At 55.3% G+C, this 18,583-nt stretch overlaps 6 protein-coding genes across 6 annotated transcripts; 3 read left to right on the forward strand and 3 right to left on the reverse strand.

Annotated features, from left to right (window-relative positions):
* Positions 1-92: 92 nt before the first annotated feature.
* Positions 93-1,373, reverse strand: PV07_05221 (uncharacterized protein). The gene has a single exon (XM_016392102.1). The coding sequence runs from the start codon at positions 1,027-1,029 to the stop codon at positions 289-291; it is 741 nt and encodes a 246-aa protein (XP_016249621.1). The 5' UTR covers positions 1,030-1,373; the 3' UTR covers positions 93-288.
* PV07_05222 (uncharacterized protein) lies at positions 206-1,704 on the forward strand. Its single transcript, XM_016392103.1, has one exon. The coding sequence runs from the start codon at positions 1,059-1,061 to the stop codon at positions 1,437-1,439; it is 381 nt and encodes a 126-aa protein (XP_016249622.1). The 5' UTR covers positions 206-1,058; the 3' UTR covers positions 1,440-1,704.
* Positions 1,705-3,221: 1,517 nt separating this feature from the next.
* On the forward strand, positions 3,222-3,764 carry PV07_05223 (uncharacterized protein; the record flags this gene model as incomplete). Its single annotated transcript, XM_016392104.1, has 1 exon — positions 3,222-3,764. The coding sequence occupies one exon, from the start codon at positions 3,222-3,224 to the stop codon at positions 3,762-3,764; it is 543 nt and encodes a 180-aa protein (XP_016249623.1).
* Positions 3,765-4,849: 1,085 nt separating this feature from the next.
* PV07_05224 (uncharacterized protein) lies at positions 4,850-8,446 on the reverse strand. The gene is made up of 3 exons (XM_016392105.1): positions 7,752-8,446; positions 7,055-7,425; positions 4,850-7,004 (listed from the first exon to the last, which is right to left on the reverse strand). Exons 2-3 carry the CDS (start codon positions 7,182-7,184, stop codon positions 5,686-5,688), a joined length of 1,449 nt encoding a protein of 482 aa, XP_016249624.1. The 5' UTR covers positions 7,185-7,425; positions 7,752-8,446; the 3' UTR covers positions 4,850-5,685.
* A 4,407-nt stretch (positions 8,447-12,853) lies between these two features.
* PV07_05225 (uncharacterized protein) lies at positions 12,854-13,995 on the reverse strand. Its single transcript, XM_016392106.1, has 2 exons — positions 13,329-13,995; positions 12,854-13,257 (listed from the first exon to the last, which is right to left on the reverse strand). The coding sequence occupies exons 1-2, from the start codon at positions 13,895-13,897 to the stop codon at positions 13,074-13,076; spliced, it is 753 nt and encodes a 250-aa protein (XP_016249625.1). The 5' UTR covers positions 13,898-13,995; the 3' UTR covers positions 12,854-13,073.
* Positions 13,996-15,709: 1,714 nt separating this feature from the next.
* PV07_05226 (uncharacterized protein) lies at positions 15,710-18,274 on the forward strand. Its single transcript, XM_016392107.1, has one exon. It carries the CDS (start codon positions 16,002-16,004, stop codon positions 17,994-17,996), a length of 1,995 nt encoding a protein of 664 aa, XP_016249626.1. The 5' UTR covers positions 15,710-16,001; the 3' UTR covers positions 17,997-18,274.
* The last annotated feature ends 309 nt before the right edge of the window (positions 18,275-18,583 follow it).

Here is an 18,583-nt window from a genome sequence, read left to right on the forward strand (position 1 = left end):
ACCACCCGCATTCCTCCCCCCCCTTGTCCCACCGTGCCCGGCCGCTCTTGAGATCATTGCGACATCTAATGATTTTCCCAAAGTTTTAAAATCTCGTTTCTAACAATGCTCGAACGACAATGTTTCTTGACGCGAACCAATCAGTGACGGCTTGAGGGCCCCCCTGGTCCTACTACCAAGTACTTGTACACAGTAGATGCAGGTAAAAAAAAAAGGGCCTGTGCTCGCATGATTCTGGATTCCGGAATCTGCCATGGCAGGCCCCCCCTCCCCCTCGGCGGATCCAGCTCAACACAAGAGCCCCTGTACAGTAAAGACAGCCTTGTCAGCCCTCGTACCCAGTGTTTCACACTCATCCTGGTCTGAAGGCGTCTCTTTGGCGGGCCACGCGTGCTGGGGGGGACGGTCCAAATCGTGCCTAATCCACGCCACCAACGCGGCCGTCTCCTCCATCTCCGTGACTGAGAGCGAATCCTGCTTCTCGTCCTCCATCGCCTCCGGCGCCGCCGTCGTGGAGTTGAGGTCCGTGGGAGGAGGGGGTTTATGGTCTTCGACCGCCTCCGCCGACGGGGACCTCAGGCGGTCGAGGATGCCGTCGGCGTCTCCGCGGGGGAAATGGCGCAGGAGGTAGATGAGGCGCCGGTACCGAATGAGACGGGCCGTCAGCGCCTGGATCTCTTCCTGGGAACCGCGACGCTGCCGCCGGTCGTGCCCTTGGTCGTACCTGCACCCGGCCGATCTCCTGGTGCACCTCAAGCACGGTAACCTGCCGTCGCACTTGGCCCGCGCCTGTTTGCAGCCGTCGCAGGCAATGGTGACGTTGGTGCGGGTGCGTCGGCCGTTTTTCTGTGCGGCGGCGACCACCCCCAGGAACGAGGCTGTCGTGGAGTTGTGCAGCCGTGGGAGAAGAGGCCTCAGGGTAATGTTGGGAAGTTCGGAGCCAAGATATCCGGGGGCCGTGTCTTGATGCTCCTCACTCGTAGATGAGGTCGAAATATCCGTGGCGATTCCGGTTGGTAACACTGGCATTTTGATAGAGTGTAGGCCTAGGCCTCCAAATGAGAAAGATGGAACGGGGGTCGAATATGGTCTTCTTCGGTGAAAGGGGCCTCGTTGAAGGATACAGTGTCCTAGGAGAGGTTGGAGTCACCGACGAGGCGCATCTTCTAGTATATTTAATGGACGCACCACTCTCTTCCCGCAAACCAGGGCCAGATGCGTGGCAGATCAAATGGTCAGATAACTCACGGGGTGGGGAGAGTTTCCTGGAAATGCACGAACCCTTCTTCTTCTTTTGTTTTCCAAAGAGGAGTTCGACCTCGGAGACTGCCTCCTTATTTTACTCCATACGTGTATGCCGGGGTCCGACTTATGTCCTGGGGCAGAGGAAAAGGGAGCCGGACAGGACTGCAAGTGGCTATTCGCATTCGGATCCCTGAAAGACACGCGATACAGAAGTGATTGGGCGTCCATCTGTGGTCAAGGAAGGCGAGGTACCTGGTGGCCTGGAGAAGAATTCCGGGCCCGATCGGCGATGTTGACGAATACTGATGTTGGCATGATGTTCGACCCACGGGCTAGCCGTGGCTGTTTGAAAAAGGACCCCCGGCGTGAGCTAATCGACACATTATCGCATGATGGAATCGCGGATATGTTTCCCAAGCCTTGCGGGCTGGTCTCTTGAGCGAGTCAATGAAGCCGAATCCCACGGCTTGGGAGGGGGAGGGATCAGAGTCCAAGAGTGAGGATATCTCGTGTGGATATCTCGTGTGGATATCTCGTGTGGATGTGGTAGAAGGCGGAGCTAGGCCATTTCCAGTATCACCATGCGCGCTAAGAGCGAGTGTGGTTTAGCCAGCCTCGGCATGCCATTCTATCTCGGTGTCTATCCAATCATCCGTTCCCGTATAACATTTCCGGCTTCCTTGTTAGTCCGCTGAATGCATAAGCTACTAGCGGCTGTGCTAAATGATTTCTGCTCTCGATCCTCCGCTCCGAACTCTCCTCAGTGCCCGTGTTCCATCTCCGGGATGGACATCCGGCTTTCAAGGGCCTTCACCAGTTTGTACCACTTTAACTCAATCCTGTCTCCGAGATCTCCAGGCCAACGCGTTCGCCCCAGCGGGTGGAGTTGAACGCGACAAATAACGTTGAAACTGAGCGAGCCTACGGGGCGGCACGGGTTGCATGAATACGCTCAGATCCCTTTCGTCAACTGCCGGGGGCCGGTTCGTTCATCTGGCGTTGAGTCCTCATTCGGCAATCTGTCGTACCGACGGCGTATGTTGCATGCTTGAACGAGCACAAGATTTGTCTGAGGATACGGCCTTACAGCCTTGCATGTGGCCTCTGCAACCATCTCCCCCCGGAGAATGGCATTCAGGGGGAGGATTAAGGCATCCCGCTCCCCCAGCCTGAGGGGAAGGCTCCACCAGCGCCTCACAGCGTAGGCGTCTTCCCTGAAGAATCGAATCAGCGGCCGTGAAGATTGCTAAAGCACGGGGGCTCTTCACATGGATGTCTTGCACTGGCTTTTGATGCATATACGTCGGTATCCTCATCTCGACTTCTGATCTGGGAGGCAGCAATGAGGTTCTGGAGAGACCTCCAGGGTCTACGGCGGGTAATGATGTTTTGAAAATCCGAGGTTAAACCAATGCCAGGCGATGCTCAAGACGAGTTTCATGTCTTTGGGCCCCAAAAAGAAAACTAAGCTGCTTCAATCCTTCAAATGGAAGTCGGTTTCGTCACAAGGTCAAACATACTTACGACTTCCACCATGAAGGTATCACGCCAGATGTTGTCACGGCAGGGTCATAATACCCTTTACCCTCCCTGATATCACCATCCATGGGGCCTAATGTGGTGGCCGCTCAATCCATACTCGTCAAACTACCAGCCTGCCTGACAGACAGGAAACTGCCTTGACGAGTGAAAAATATCCATGGCGTTTTCCAGCAAAGGATTCTGACTAAGTGCCCAAACAACCACCAGCCCCACGTTCACGAGAATGGTACATGAAGATCGGCTCACCGCTGAGCCAGCGCTCACCTTCAGGGACGTCACTGTCCTGCAGGTCACATCAGCTAGTCAGGCAGCCCGTTCGGAAGGGGATGGTTATAAAGGGGCTCGGCTGAGTCTCATGGGGAGATGGACAATTCAAACCCCAAAGCCCGAACACACGGGAGACGAAGGAAGGAAGGCGAAGCCAAGTCGACAACATGGGCGAGACTTTGACACAATACAAGCACCATCTGTGGCTGTCAGCCGAGCCCGAGCAGGATGTCGTCCCAGCGACCACCACCACCACCGGCCCCCTCCCTCGCGTGTCCGAGCACTACGACAGCGAAGTCATCATCAGGAGCCCGACGAACATCACCCTCGACGTCACCGTCCGGGTTGGCGGGAAAGCCCCCGGGCCGGCCTTCACCGTCACCCTGTCGGCGTGCAAGTGCAGCCTGCTCAGCGACCTGCGGGCTCACATCGTGGTCAGGGGCTCGCGAGACGCGAGACTGCAAGAGACCACAACGTTGCCGCCCTGCGGAGACGGCGGTGACAGCAGTCTCCTGCGTCGCATCCGGGACCTGCGCAGGGTGACTTTCCGGCTGGAGGAGGACGGGCACGTCGCCAGGTTGAACATCACCCCGACGAGGATCGACGCGTCCTGCGTGTTTCCCGAGACCGAGTACGAGGCGTGGTATTACCGGAACATTCTGAGGGGCAACCAGAGGGTGTACGCGGTCGAGGTCAATATCGAAGCTTGACCATGGCATGTCCTGCACCAAATGCGCCCGGGGGCAAGCGACTTTCAAGGAGGTCGATTGTCTTCTGGTTACCATCCTTGTTATCATCATCGTCCGTGAATGGCAAACCGTGTCAACCGGCATGGGTCATCTCTCCCAGCCACGGTGTGTCAAGAGGGGGCAATCCTGGTACATACCCTCGACACGAACCGTCTTTTTAAACACCACAGAAACATGTCCCTTGCCCCGCCACATTTTACGTATTTTTTTTCTGAGGGTGAAACAGTTTACAAGAAGGAAAAAAGGATCCAAGAAAAGAATGAATTCCCCGCTGATTCGTCCCCTCTCTGATTGCCTCGAAAGAGGCGGAGTGGTAATACCCCGACGTATCTGTCCTTCCTTCGAGGCATACCATACATACGGGGCATCTGGCTTGCGGAGGGGGCCCAGGATGGGGTACAATAAGCTTACAATGGTGAGTAACCAAACACCACCACCACCAACAGGCCCTCTGTCATCAGATCGGCATGATTTTCCCATTGAAAGTACCGACTTATTGAACTGCTGAGTCGCCCAGGCGCGCAATCTGTTCCCTCCCTCCCTCCCTAAAACAATACGACAAGAGGGAGCAATTTTTGCCGTTTGCAGCAGTCAGTCAGTCAGTCAGTCGCTCGATTCCCCCCAGGACGGATTTTCGCTGCTTAAATGGCTGACCCCCGTCCGTGACTGTCATGTCATGTCATGTCATGCGTGGGCACATCGCGCACGCTCCTTTCTTTTCTTGCATTGGAAGATGACGTCTAATCCGAGGGTCTAGTGTCGAAGTCAGGAAGGAAAGAGAGAGAGAGAGAGAGAGAGAGAGAGAGAGAGAGAGAGAGAGAGAGAGAGAGAGAGAGAGAGAGAGAGACTGCATCAAAGAAAGAAAGGAAGAGAGAGGGGGAGGAACGAAGCAGGAAGGAGAGCGGGCAGGAGAACATCCCACTGCCCATTCAAGAGTGCCGTAAACTCAGCACTCGCGCCGTGATATGATACGATATGATAAGTTGCCTACTCAAATATGGTGTCGTAGTGAGAAGAGCCCATCGAACATGGCCAAGGTTTACTATGGGTGGTCGTGCGCGATGCACAGCCCTCTGCTTCTAAATCTCACGGCCGCCTAGCACGCACCCACGGAGGGGAACCCTACAAAAGAATGGATACGTAAGAGAGGTAATAACGAGCCAGATATGATTGCGAGTAAAGTGCCCAAGTTGGCTTCTGTTCAACTACACCAGATGATGAACACTGGGTCCGTTTTCTTTTGGTCTGTTGTGGCCATCTCCCAGTTCGTCCACCTCCAGAAGGGTAAAAAGTCAAGATGTCATCCCTCAAGATTTCCATGTATGGTGGGACGGAAATCACACCCAGAAACACAGTGCCTCCCCGCTATGCTTTCCTCCAGTCCGGTCCTGAACGGATGATGTCGCTGGGAGATTGCGAAGGATTGGCATTATGTGTTCCAAGTGTCGATCTCCCCCTGATCCCTGCAACGTCTCTCTTCAGTCTTGCTTCTGGAAGGACATTCCGTCTGCGTTTCGCCCATGCCGGCCTGGACCGCTTAGATTGACGAGGTTTCACTACACGCGCCCTGGAGCGCTCCTCTTCTTCCGCACCGCTTCCGCCAGAAGATAACGCAAAGGAAATAAATGCTGCAAGGTATGTGTCTGGTGCTGAAGCAATTGCGATTGAAGAGAGCAAGGCCAATGCATAAAAGGCTTGTCGCTCGTCGGTTCGTTGTGTAAATCAAAAGACGCCAGACCCCAGTGTCCTGTGTGTCCTGGTTACCCGTGTGCATTTGAACCAAAATCAGTCAGAAAATGCCACTCCAAGTACATTACGGCACAGACAGAGAGAGGAAGTGGGGCGTCTGCTGAGGGCTTGCGGCTGTCGCTGCTTCTGTCCATTACCGAAAATAGCTGGCCCCTGGACGGTATCTGTAGCTTTTTGTACCATCCGCACGGGTGTATATCAATGCATCGGCGAACAAGTACGCCTCATCATCATCGTCGTCATCGCCACCAACATCCGGTTCGATGATTTCGTTGCCACCCAGAGGGGATGGTGGTGGGCAATGTGCAGGTGGCACGCCAGGCCGAGCTCCATCTTTCAATGAGGTATCTTGGTGGTAAGATCCGGGACTGAAGGACCTTTTTGTTGCAGTCGGTGTGGGCACATTGTATCTGGGAGCCGAGGAATCTGGCTTCGGCAAACCCGCGCCGGGGTATCTGAGCGGTGGTAGAGTGAGGCTTCTCTCGGTATCTGGAGTCATGGGTCTTGGGGCCGAAGACTGGCTTGGCAGGGCTGGAGGAGGATGCGTGAGTCGAGGAGTGGGCATAGTAAATGATGGCTTGGGCCGGTTGTCAAATGACGGCCTTCGTGCAGGAGATGGGTTGAACGCAGGCGGTGGAGGCATCGACGTGGTTGGCGGAGGGAGTACAGCGCTGCGTGCTCCAATCGTGGAATTTGCGGAATTCAAGAAATGTTCCCGACTTGCAGCATCTTGGCGAGCCCAGAGGGCTTCGGCGGGGTCCCGAGTTTGCACATCGTTCTCGTGCTGAGTGCCAATGCTATTACGACTAGCTGATCTTGAGTGGTCGAGGTTGCGATATGTAGGCTGGGGAGTACCTTGATATGAACTTGGGGCATCGTCGGCATCGGCTCCAGACTTCTGGCGTCGCTTTCTTTGCCGAACGTCTCTTCGAATCCGAACTCGGCAGCCCTGGTCGGCGACCATCATGCTCAGAGCCGTGCTTTGATTGAGCCCGGGAAACTTCTTGGCACTGTACACTTGGAATGGGGTCGACAGAACCTCCATGCGGTTGAAGACACCTTCGTGACGGACGGGGGCGGTCAAATTATCCCCATCTCCTTCTGTTCGGACAAACGGCTTTCCGTGATCAGCATCGAGATCGTGTTTCACGCCTTCGAAGAGCGAGAACCTGAGCCGATACCAGCCTTCGTGTCTAACGGATAGATCTGGAAAGATGAAATAGGCAGCTCGCTTTGGTTTCTCCAGATAGGCCGCACTCGCTATGGTCACGCCGGCCAATACGGGGATAGCTGGGGGTACATGCATCTTCCCCCCGGCTATTGGCCGAGCAACTTCCAAGCTGGCATACAGCATGAACGTCGCATCATACTGCATTGTGGTGTCGACATCGTTAATAAACACCTTCAGCTCGACCACTGGAGGTGGGTCTACCGGTCTCCGGTCATTTGATGCTTTGGTATGTTAGCAGGAATGAATTCTCATGGCGTTGCAGATCACGTACATCTGGGACCAGAACCACATGCACGCGCTTTTTCTGGTTGTTGCACGACCTCCAGGGAATATCTGATGCACCTCCTGTCAATTGTGAACCGACTGACGGTACTCTTCGTCTCGTTAGGTGGTTGCTGCATGTTGTATGTTATGCCACAAATATTGTACGCTCGAATCGGTAGGCCGTCGAGGTAGAGAACTGAAAGCCCTGGCACGAAGAGGCCTGGTATGTAAGGACGCGGTTGAGGAAGAAGCGGTCGTAAGGAATTGATATCGAAGTCGTGCCCCAAGCAGTCTTTGAGTGCTGGCAGGTCTTGACCCGAATCTCGACTAGCTGCCCATGTATCAACTGGCTGCTCCTGCTCTTCCTGATCCTGGGCACTATCCATATTGTTGTCAGCGGCATCTCTACCAGCGGCGGCAGCCATGCTAAGGAGACAAGAGAGATTCTAAAGGAAAAGGAGGATACAAAATAGATGTAGACAATGCAGGGCGGCTCCGGGGTCCTGGAGGGCGGGCAACTCATCGAGAGGTAAATTGGAACCCAACCTCGCAAAAGAGCGAGGCCGAGTCCGACTGTCCCTCTCAAGGCTCTCCTTCCCTCTGGTAGCTCCAGACGTATTCGGTCGACCCAGAAACCCGGCGGCCGATCAACCGCTCCGGTGGGCAAGCGCACGTAGAAAGATCATAGGGGCAAGTGTACTGACCAGAATCCAAATCTCCACCGTGCTTTGACCACACCCGAAATATCACGCAACTCTTTCTTTTTGCTGTTTGTGCGATGGCTGGACCACGAGGACGTCCGAGTCCGAGGCTTCTCAAGATCGACCAGAAAGCCAAGCCGATGATATGTCCGGATCGCAAGCGCTCAAAATCTGGCTCCTGACGACACAGGCAGCCAGAAGCTTAAGTTTCCTGTTATTTGTTGCGCCGTTGAATCCAAAAATATTCTCAGTTTCTTCACCCCGAGGCAAGACAGTGGATGACCCTGTCAGCGCGGTCCGTCCTTGGTGATATTCCCAACAATGGTCGATCTTTGGATTGGGATTTGGTGGATAGAGAGCGGACGCGAGTTTGCCTTGAGACAAAATGCGACAGAGGGATACAAGGTTTTTGGAGGAGCCGGAGGGTTGGGAGGATGCTCGGCCGCTGATTGAGTCGGGGCCGTCACGAGAACGGTTTGAAGCAGGAATAGACACAAATATCCTTTCCCTCTAGACCATCCAATGCCCCCCCGAACGGAGAAGACCTAATGCGAGAAGAGTTCGAGGGCCGAGGAGAGGGCGGGCAAAGTCTGAGGGAATGACTTTGCACGGTACCCTGCCGATGAAGTGAGCGACAGCGAGGGCAGGAATGAAGCAGGAAGAGCTGTGAGGAGAGTGGGAGAGAGTGGGAAGAAGAGGGTGCAGATGGGGATGCAGCGACGTCGCAGCCGGGGAGCCAGGAAGGACACGGCGCCAGCGAAAATCTGGAAAAGCGGCACCGACCAGCACCAGACGCCAGGACCATGCGCCGGCAGCAGCACCAGCATGGTAGGCGAAGCAGCCCAGCGGGCCAGCGGGCCAGCGCTGCCTCCTGTCTCTGGCTACCGTCCACTGGCCAGTGGCCACTGTCCGGCGGTGCCCTGGGATGGTGCTTTTGGCTTTGGGCCTAGCCTACGAGATGGCTACTAGGCTTTCCCCATGGCTCGCTCCACCCTTCGTACGCCTAACAGGTCAGAATCATGGGCCTCCCACTAACTGCCCGGCCATTCCATTCGGGTCCTTGAAGCGGGCCCGATGCCCACCCCGACTGCACTTCTCCTCTCAGCTATTGTTATCAGTCTTTCCCCGTCGGCGGCCTCCCCCTCATTCTTGCTTACTGTTGTCAACCCGGTTGTACCACCAACAAGAATCTCAAGAGCGTGGATTTCAACCAGCACGGGCACTGCAGCATGGATGGTTCAACACCCTGGCTATTGGGGGGTCTCTCTGGTTTGCCATTGGCGCATTCTCAGGGGGGATGGAGGGTGGGCTTCTGCTGGCCATCTTGTGCCTAGTGTTAGGCGATCCTGCTCGTACTCGCTACTTATTGCTAGCCTGGACTCTTGGTGGGCGGGCTAAATTGCGCACGTTCCCTCGCCCTCGTCCCAGTGCATGGCCGCCATGAACGCTTTGGGGAAAGCATGCTCTGCACTTGACACCCCCTTCGTGCAGTTCGGTCGGTTATCATCCCCGTCGTGTGGGCTAGACCAGACGGATGATTGGAGAGCAAGGGAGGATCCCGCGCAGAAAGAAAAGAGGCTACGAAGTTGAGGTTCAGCCGCTAGCAACTGCCAGCCTACTGCATGGGCGCATTGCATCACAGCAAATTCTTGACAAAACAAAAGACCCTGTTGTGGTGGTGGTTGTGGTTGTTGTGCCACCGCAGCTCCAGGTTTATGATCCTCGTTCTGAGCATGTACTGGAGTCTCACGTGTCGAAAGCTTTCTCCAGCTATGCTGATTATTCAGATAGATAGCTAGACAATCAGCACCCAGCCCGAGCAACTCGTCTAGTCTCACCTCGGACAGCTGAGGAATCGGTCCGTCCACGAGAAACATAGTTCCAAATGGCAGGGAGTGGACTGATGCACAGGCCAAGGGCTCGCGTACGAGGAATAGGGAGAGCACGCTCTGGCTTCGGCGTGGGTTTGACACTTGATATCGATGGCCTACGATCAATCCTGGAGCTCTCAGTGTGCACTGTGCAGCATCCTTGCAAAATTGCAACCCAGAATCGTGCGAGCCCGGGTTGTTTGATCCCCAGCATCTGCCTCAAGCCAACCAGCAAGATGCCCCCGTCGCACACGTGCCACTCGAACAAGGGGACTTTTGTGCCACCCTGAATCTGTCACAGATTCCGCACTACGGGCCCAAGTCATACAGCCTGCCTGCCTTGCCTGCACCCACCCACTCGTCTTTCTTGGGGCCATCTGTCCAAAAAGCTGGCTGAAGCGGTCGCGAGTCTGTGCAATACTGGAGGCAACAGATTCTTGAGGCAGCTGACGTATGGGATCCTGCATGGCGTTGACGAAAGAATTCCCATGCTTTCGTTTCCGTATCTTTGGCAGGTTTCAGCAAGCCTCCTCAACGTGGTTGGCAGGGAGTCCCAGGGACATGGCCGCGGGAAAAGGCGATAGATTGCAGGGGCAAACAAAGTGGTTACCCGAGGGAAGCCCCGAGCGGGCAGCCCAAAAGAATGGGGATGGACAGGCTCTGGAGGCAGCACCGATGGGCGAAGACCACGCCCAGGAATGCTAGTATTGGCCAGAGTCTTCGGGCAGTCCAATCCCCCCCGCGCACCTGGGCCCGAAACTGGGAGGGCTCCCCAAGCATCGAGTTTCGGACATTGAGCTTCCCTCTGGGAAAGAGATCAACGGGCCCTGGCCCCTAGGACGGCAACGACCGGGGAGACGCGGGACGATGACCCTTTCGGTGTTGGTACTGACAGTGGCTCTGATCCTTCGCCGCAACACCAGCCCGACGGCTGAGGCCTCGCCTGACCCAGCGGCCTGTCTCCACCATGTCCCGGGGCAGCAGCCGCCGAGAGACTGGAGTTCGGCAGCCAGCAGGGCGTTTTAGGTCTAGGCCCCCCCAGTGAAGCCTTGGTCCTCGGACGCGAAAAACAAAGTCAAGCAGTGGTTGGAGGCTGGGCTTGCCGGGGTGGTTTGACAGCTCCTTGACAGCCCTTGCAGCCCCTCCCCCATGCATCAAAGCGATGGCCTAGTGAGTCAAGGAAAAGCAACGGTTGGTGACTGTGTCCTTTAGCTGTGCATAAGTGCTTCCTTGATCGGTGCACTACTCCGTCCTGCTGCTGCTGCTGCTCCTCCGAGCACTCTCATCTGTGCACAGACAGCGCCATTATTATCGAAGAGGCCCATGCGCCATCAAGAGATCAAGAAGCACGCGCTTCAACGCCCCTGAAGCAATCCCCTCGCGTCCAAGGAGACGGACCGGGGCAGATGAAATTATCGCGTGTCAAAGAAAAGCCTGCGCTGCCTCGCTTACGGAACGCATACGTACCGTCCGCACTCATAGGTAACATGGAGGGTCAAGCCGCCTGGGAGGAGGACGAGGAGGACGGAGAAGATCGAAATGTTGGGGGAATGGTCGAAGGGTGGAAATGCACGTCGCCCTTTTCTTCTTGTTGGCTGGCACTGTTCCCTCATGGATCCGGGATCGACTCTGATTTCCACCTCCCAAATGCTTTGTCCCACTCATTCGACTGGTTGCTCAGCGAGCAGTCCAGCAAGCTTGACACGATATCGGTGTCATCAAAATCGACAGAACCGCCACAGCCCAAATCAAAAACGACATGGTCTTCTTCTTCTTCTTTCCATTTCCCAAACCAAGCAGCGGCAGATGAGATCAACCACCACTAAGCGATTCGAATGGTTATCCCCGCTCACCTCTGGTACCTGCGTCAGAGGTCCATAGTACGAGGTACTTGGCGGTCAAATCTTTTCCAACGGGCTGCCCGTGGGCTCAGAATTGGTCAGTTTCAAGGGCAGTCAGCAGCACCATCCACATGGGCATCGATTTGGACGGCCAACCAGGTCGAACAAGTAAGCTCCCGCGGTATTCCACGCCTTTGACAGGGCTTTCGACCCTCCTCTTCGCCGTTACACCCGAGTCGCCCGTCTGGGCTGGTCGAAAGCGTGCGCACCTTGGCCTGAACTGCAATGAGTGGTGCAGAAATTCTCCGGCAGACTCAATAGTCCGGACTGAGTCTGGACGAATCACAGCCAACGAACATGCTTCTGGAATCACTTCTTGGATTCTGGAATCAGCAGAGATTGTGGCCTGAGGCGTGAGGAAGCGTCATGCGTGGTCCCAACCTGGCCATCCCATGACGCGAAAATACTTAATGATTGGGCCATGGACCTGTGCCTGCCCCCCTCAGGCTCACGTTGTCATTTGACCAGAAGACCATACATTGGTTGAACGGACGAGATTGACCGTCAATCCATGCGTCCTTGTGATGCCTGCTGATCACAATCTGTGGTTGTCCTGTAACACACGGGATTGTTGACGATGGTGAGTGGAAAGCCATCGTCCTTTGCAGGATTCACTCTCCACAATGGCAGCAGGATGTCTCATGAGCAGCATAATTTCATATCCAGCCCTACCTGACGTCTTCCATACGCGAAAGATCAAGCCTACCCGGCTTATTCGTCGGTCCCGTTGGGGTCACTGATCCTACAGTTACCACTCATTCCCACAACTTCCCGGAAAGACCGCGAGGCTTCGCAATTTAAGGCCTCGCTGCCGCTGCCATGTCATATTTAGCATCCGAATTTGACATATGGCTGGCTGCGTTGCGGAGCGGATGCTACCTCATCTCAACCTGGTAAGTGCTGCCTCTGCCCACGGTCCCGGTCTGTATCACTGCGGTCTGAACCCTCTTGCGACACCAGCAATCGCCCTTTGAGAAATCCGAGGTGGATTGCGAAGGCCGTAGGGGATGAAAGTCAAAATTTGAGAGAAGGTGCGGGAAGACGGTTTCTCCTTCTGACAGGACATGAAGGAGATTGTCCTAGCGGCTATCGACTCTCGGACTCTACGCCGACACATGACTTCTCGACGGCAGATTCCTGGCACCTGGTATTCCGATAGGTTGGCACACATCCTTACTGTCCATCAATTCTTGCTCTGACAGATCCTTGACATCCACTCTACTCTTTGATTTTCACGTAAACGAGTCAAGATACCTATTCCTAAAACGGTAGGTTTAGACGCGCTCTCAATGGGTCCAGGATCCCAGTGCTCTCTCGGGCTGGGACCAGCATCTCCGGATTCATTTGAAGACGAGGCGCAGGAGGCCATGACCCTACTGAGGTTCGACGGGGAATGAAGGGTAAACATACGACTGTAGCAGGTTCTACTGACGGTTTGGCCCTGCACATTCACATACTATCCTCCTTCGATACAGCAGTTTGGCTAGCGCTGCGTTCTGATCCTCTGCACTATTTCCCTCCCATCGGTGACCCCAAAGGAGTCATGGGAGTCATTACACACATCTCCCTCCGTCGACTTCCAAGTTAACGCCAGTGATAAATTCGGCCTCGTCGCTCGCAAGATAGCAGCAAGCGTTTGCCACGTCTTTTGGCGTACTACCTCGTCCGAGCGGAATGGTCGATACGAAGGCCTTCTTGTTCTCTTCGGTGTCTGGCTTCCCAATGAAAAGATGTGTCCTGGAGGAGGTCAGAGTCAATGAGAAAACCCCACTTCAGACGGAGTATAAGGACAGGACGGAGAGACCCACAGCCCGGTACTGCCCACCACAGGACAGACTGCATTGAAGCGAATCTTCTTGGGCGCATATTCGACCGCCATGGTTTTGGTAGCGTTGCTCACAGCGGCTTTGGAAGCGTTATACCAAGTCAACCCAGGCCGCGGCCTGATCCCTGCCGTCGAGGCAATGTTGATAAAGCAGCCAGGTCGATTCTGCCCCATGAAATAAGGGAGCAGCACACTGCTCGACAAGTAAATGCTTTTCACGTTGACGTTAAAGACCAAATCGAAGTCGTCGTCCGTGACATCCTCGGTGGGTTTGTTTTTGTAAGTGGTGCCGGCGTTGTTAACGACGATGTCCAACCCCCCATAGGCATCAACGGCTTTCTTCAGCAGCGCTTCCCAGTCCGAACGTTTCGTGACATCGGCAGCCAAGAACTCGCAACCCAGGGATTGGGAGACTTTGGTGCCGTTCTGCTCAGACAGGTCACAGATGAGCACTTTTGCGCCCTCCTGGATGAACTTGGCCGCAATACCAGCTCCAAAGCCGGAACCCCCACCTGTGACTATGGCCACTTTTCCTTCCAGACGGCCGACCATCTTAATATTTCTTTGGGACTGTGTCGAAACCTGAACAGTGCGAGGCAGAGAGACTTTTCTTTTTCTTGACAACAGGGAGACTTGAATGAATCAGGAAGGATAAAAAGTACTTACAAAGAGCAAGTCGAGGGGGGGGGCGAAGCTAGCATTCATATACTTCGTGTATCCTCGGCGTTGAACCTGAGGACCGCCACACAGCCTCGTCCCCTCAGCGGGGGATGACAATGGTGGTACGGTCCGGTTCTCCATACCTTCTTCTGTGCTCCGAAGGTATGTAGCGAGTTAGGTATGGAGTAACCGTGTGTCCCCTTCCTTGTTGGTTCGGTGGTTTATTTTCCATCCTCTCCCCGCATGCGGTACGCACAAGTCATCGGTGCGCACAACAAAACCTCCACCGGGAAATTCATCCGAGGGGTTGGATGAGTTGGTAGTAATCAACCTGGATTCGTGAAGGTCATGGACCGAGCGTGAGTGTTGTAGAAGGCTGCACAGCAAGACAACAAATGCCCTTGGACATTCTCTTCAGCTGCGCCCACGATCCCCCGGGGGGACACTGGAGGGGAAAGTGAAATGAAAAGGAGAGAAGGGAGGATGAAAGACCAATTGAGGTCATACTGATCGAACCCTGGAGAGCAGTGACATCAGTCCTCAGAAACAACAGAGTCGTCGATGGATATCAATTACCATTCATTCATTCATTTCGTGTCTCTCTCGCTCTGTCTATATACTCCAAGCTTTTATTTGGACTCCTTACAGGAATCCATCTCCCGGAAGAAACAGACACCGGAAAACCACGCAGCGACTATTGACCATGAGCCAAAACCAAGTCGTCAGCCCGGGCATATCTGGACTCGCCTCGTGGGCGCTCCAGTTCAGCCCAACCGCCTGGTTCAAATCGTGGCTCTTGTATTTGGGGATCCAGACGCATGTGCGAGGGACGACCGAGCCCGAGATGAAGCCACTGCACAATATCTGTGAATACCTCCACGCCCTTCACATCTACACGGACGAAGCTCGCCGGGGAGTCGTGAGGACCGTTTCAGCGCACCACTTTTGTTCGCACGTTAGCAAAGGTTCAGCGAACAGCTTTCTCTGTGAAGACAAAATAAAGCATTAACCCCTCCTTGCAGATCTTCGGCAGTGCCTCATCTACGACTCGTGCAAGCCGGGAGCTCGACTCATTGGCGTCGAGTTCATGATCCCCAAAGCTCGCTACGAGGCGCTCGACCCAGAGGAACAAAGATACTGGCACTCGCACGAGTTCGAAGTCAAGTCCGGCATGCTGGTTCTCCCTTACCCGGCGTCTCACAAGCGCCGCAAGGACAAGTGGGACGAGCTCGAAACCAGGGCCATGGAGGAGGTCGTCACTCTCTACGGGAAACTGTACCACTTCTGGCAGGTGGACAGAGGGGACGACCTGCCGCTGGGCCCTCCAACGCTCATGGGCTCTCTGACCGAGTCCAGGCAGCTCGATGTGGACACGGCGATGAAGGAGAGGAATGAGGAATGCGGGATTGACCAGCCAGCGAAGCGCCGACTGAGGGAGAACATCGAACTGCTTGGGATTGCTGAGAATGCAGACAGTTGGTGGAAAGAGGCTCAGCAGAAGAAAGTCGGCATCTACGCTTCGTGACTCGAGCGCATCAGTCATACAGCAGTGTGCGATTCGAGGTCGGCGAGGAGAGGGAGTCTCTTTGAGAGTGGCGTTTGACTTGGTGTGACTGCGTGACTGCGTGACTGACTGCGTTGTTTGAAATGACGTATCTTCATCCCCCACCTCTGGTGCCTCCAAATTTCTTGTCGGTGTGTTGAGCCTCCAATGTCGCACACTGACTCCCTGTTCCTCAACTCACCAGTATTCGTCGTGCCTCACTGTCCGGGTGATTCTGTTGCTCTTCGCTTCTTTGGGTTTCTGCAGGCGGAGCCCCCAAAAAGCCCGACTTTGGACCATATTCGCTTTCTTCCACGCACGAATAGCCAGACCGCTTAATATCATTCCACGCGGTCTCACCCCTCTCCGCACAAAGCTGCCCACCACGGTCGTGAATTCCGAGCCCTTTCTACAACTATACTTCGATTCTGCCCGGCATCTAACCCCCGCAGCATGTTCAAGAAGAAGCCTCAGATCAAGAACCTCTCGCCCCTCCGATCCTCTGATCGCCGCAAACTCGCGGATCAGATCATCGCCGACTACAGGGTACATGTGCCCACGCTGGAAGAGATCGATCCCGACGCGGCGACGGCAGAGAACCCACCCCCTACCGCCTCGATCCATCACCCTACTCCCGCACTCACGTCCGTCCGCACCAGTCTTGTTCCGGAAACATGCCTCTCTGCGCGCTTCACAACTCACGCTGGACCCAATGCGACACTAGTCTCGGGGACAGTGTATGTAGGCGCACATCCGGGCCAAGAGGAGAGGATACTGTGGATTCAATATGGAAAAGATTCGAGGCTATACCCGACGGTGTATACACTGTGGCATAACCCGGGAATTGTTCCATTGTTACATACCCAGGATTTCGTCGTCGAGAAACTCCGCACGGGCGCAGATCTGATGACGCCCGGGCTTGTGGGCGGTCCCCCGTGGCCCGAAGCTGCAAAGCCAGGGTCGGTTGTTGCAGTTGCGGGCTTGAAGAAGCCTACCGTGCCTCTCTGGGTGGGCATATGTAAGATCGACATATCGAGTTTGGGCAGGGTGCAAGGAGCGAAGGGTGCTGCGGTCGAGGGCGTCCACTGGGAGGGAGACGAAATCTGGGGTTGGAGCCAGTTTGGAAGTGGAGGCCGAACTGCTCCAGAGACGATAGATGGTTGGGACTTTCCATCTGGTGACATACAAGACGGAGTGGGAAAGCTGGATCTGGAAGAAAGCGACGAAGATGAAGACGTGCAAGAAGAGGGCGGCGTAACCCTCGACGCTCCAAAAAGCGGGACTGAAAACGGGACCCATGATGCCGATGGACCAGACGAGGCTCGAGAGGACGAGGCAGAGGCAGGAGCAGACGCAGAGCGGGAACCATCGACCGCCGAAGTCGACGAAGCATTTGTACAAGCATTTCTCTATGCCCTCTACGACGCGAAGAAGGCCGCCGCCCCTCCACATCACGGACTCGACTTTCCTATACAGCCATCTTTTGTGATCTCAAACATGGTTCAACCGCATCTCCGCTTTCCAAACCAACATTACACCATCAAGAAAACCTCTTGGAAAAACACCAAGAAGTTTATCAAATATCTCGAAAAGCAGGTGCTCGTCAAGTCCAAAGACCGCAATGGCGGGGAGACGGTGATTCTGGACGTCGATTTCGATGATCACCGAGTGGTCAACTTCCAACCGTACCGATTGCCGAAACCAAAAGCCCAAACGCCAGCGGGCAGCGTGGACACCGCCCAACCTTTGGCCAGCGGAGCCGATACCTCTCTCGGGCAGAAACTCACGTTGCAGACGGTCTATCGAGCCTCCAGCAAGCTGGTCCCCGACCTGATCCCGTCCAAAACCACATACTACACATCGTCGCAGATCTCCTCTTTCCTCAAAAAGTACATTGACAACGAGCCCGCGCTGAGCGAGAACACCTCGTCTCCGCGCTTCGTCAAACTCGACCCTTTTATCTCAAACAACATCCTCAACTCGAACCCCACCGCCACCGACACGCGCGTTCTGGCCGCCGGCGAGATCGCCCGCGACGCCCTGCTCAAGCGCATCCTCGAAGACTCGCACCTCTGCATCCCGCACTGGCTGCTGCTCCGCAACTCCCAGACCTACGACGCCGACTCGCCCGATCCGGCGCTGAAGCCCAAACCCGGGCCCCCACCTCAGCTCAACATCGTGGTCGAGAAGCGCTCGGGAACCAAGGTCGTGACCAAGATCTCGGGCCTCGAGGTCTTTGGGATCAACCCGCACGTCTTGGGGCCGGAGTTGCAGAAGAAGTGCGCCGGGTCCGCGAGCGTGGGCCAGCTGGTCGGCGGGAAGCCCGGCGTCATGGAGATCCTCGTGCAGGGCGACCAGAGGGACGTGGTCGAGAAGGAAATGGCCCGGAGAGGCGTCGATAGGAGGTGGGTGGCCGTGGAGGACAAGACCAAAAAGAAGAAGAAATGAAGGTGGATATTTGTCCCCCCGTTGTCCCTAGCTTATGTCAAATGAATAGCTGGGATATGTATGCGCTTGGAGAAACGTGGTAGCGCAATGGAGTGGGTGAGCGAGTGAGTGAGCGAGTAGCTAATGTAATGATGGGATTGGACATGTCCTTCCTCTCTACTCGTAGACCGACGAACAGCTCTCCCGCTCTTCCCGCATACTCGTAGACTCCATGCCCTCACTCCCACCCCCAACGACCCGACAGGCAAAAACAATGCGAACTTCTCTTCTAGATTGGATCCCAAGGCTATCTTGTTTGTCGCAACGGCGAAACCAGACTATCGCCCGTCGCGCAATTCGCCTTCCATCCATAAAGCCTAGCCTGGGCATGTGGTGCCCATGTATGCAGACAGCTCGACGAATGACCCAAGAGCAGAGGAGGGCGTGTTCGCCACCACCACCACCACCACCACCACCACCACCACCGCCAGCAGTACTTGAAGGTGCAGGGTGTCTGGGTCCGGGTCTAGGTCTGAAGCTACGCGACAGGGCTTCCTGGAATGTCGCCGTCAAATCTCACTTTTAGATAGAATGGACCGTCTAACCAT

Source organism: Cladophialophora immunda, assembly GCF_000835495.1.
Source record: "Cladophialophora immunda strain CBS 83496 unplaced genomic scaffold supercont1.3, whole genome shotgun sequence".
In the NCBI taxonomy this organism is placed as follows: Eukaryota; Fungi; Ascomycota; class Eurotiomycetes; order Chaetothyriales; family Herpotrichiellaceae; genus Cladophialophora; species Cladophialophora immunda.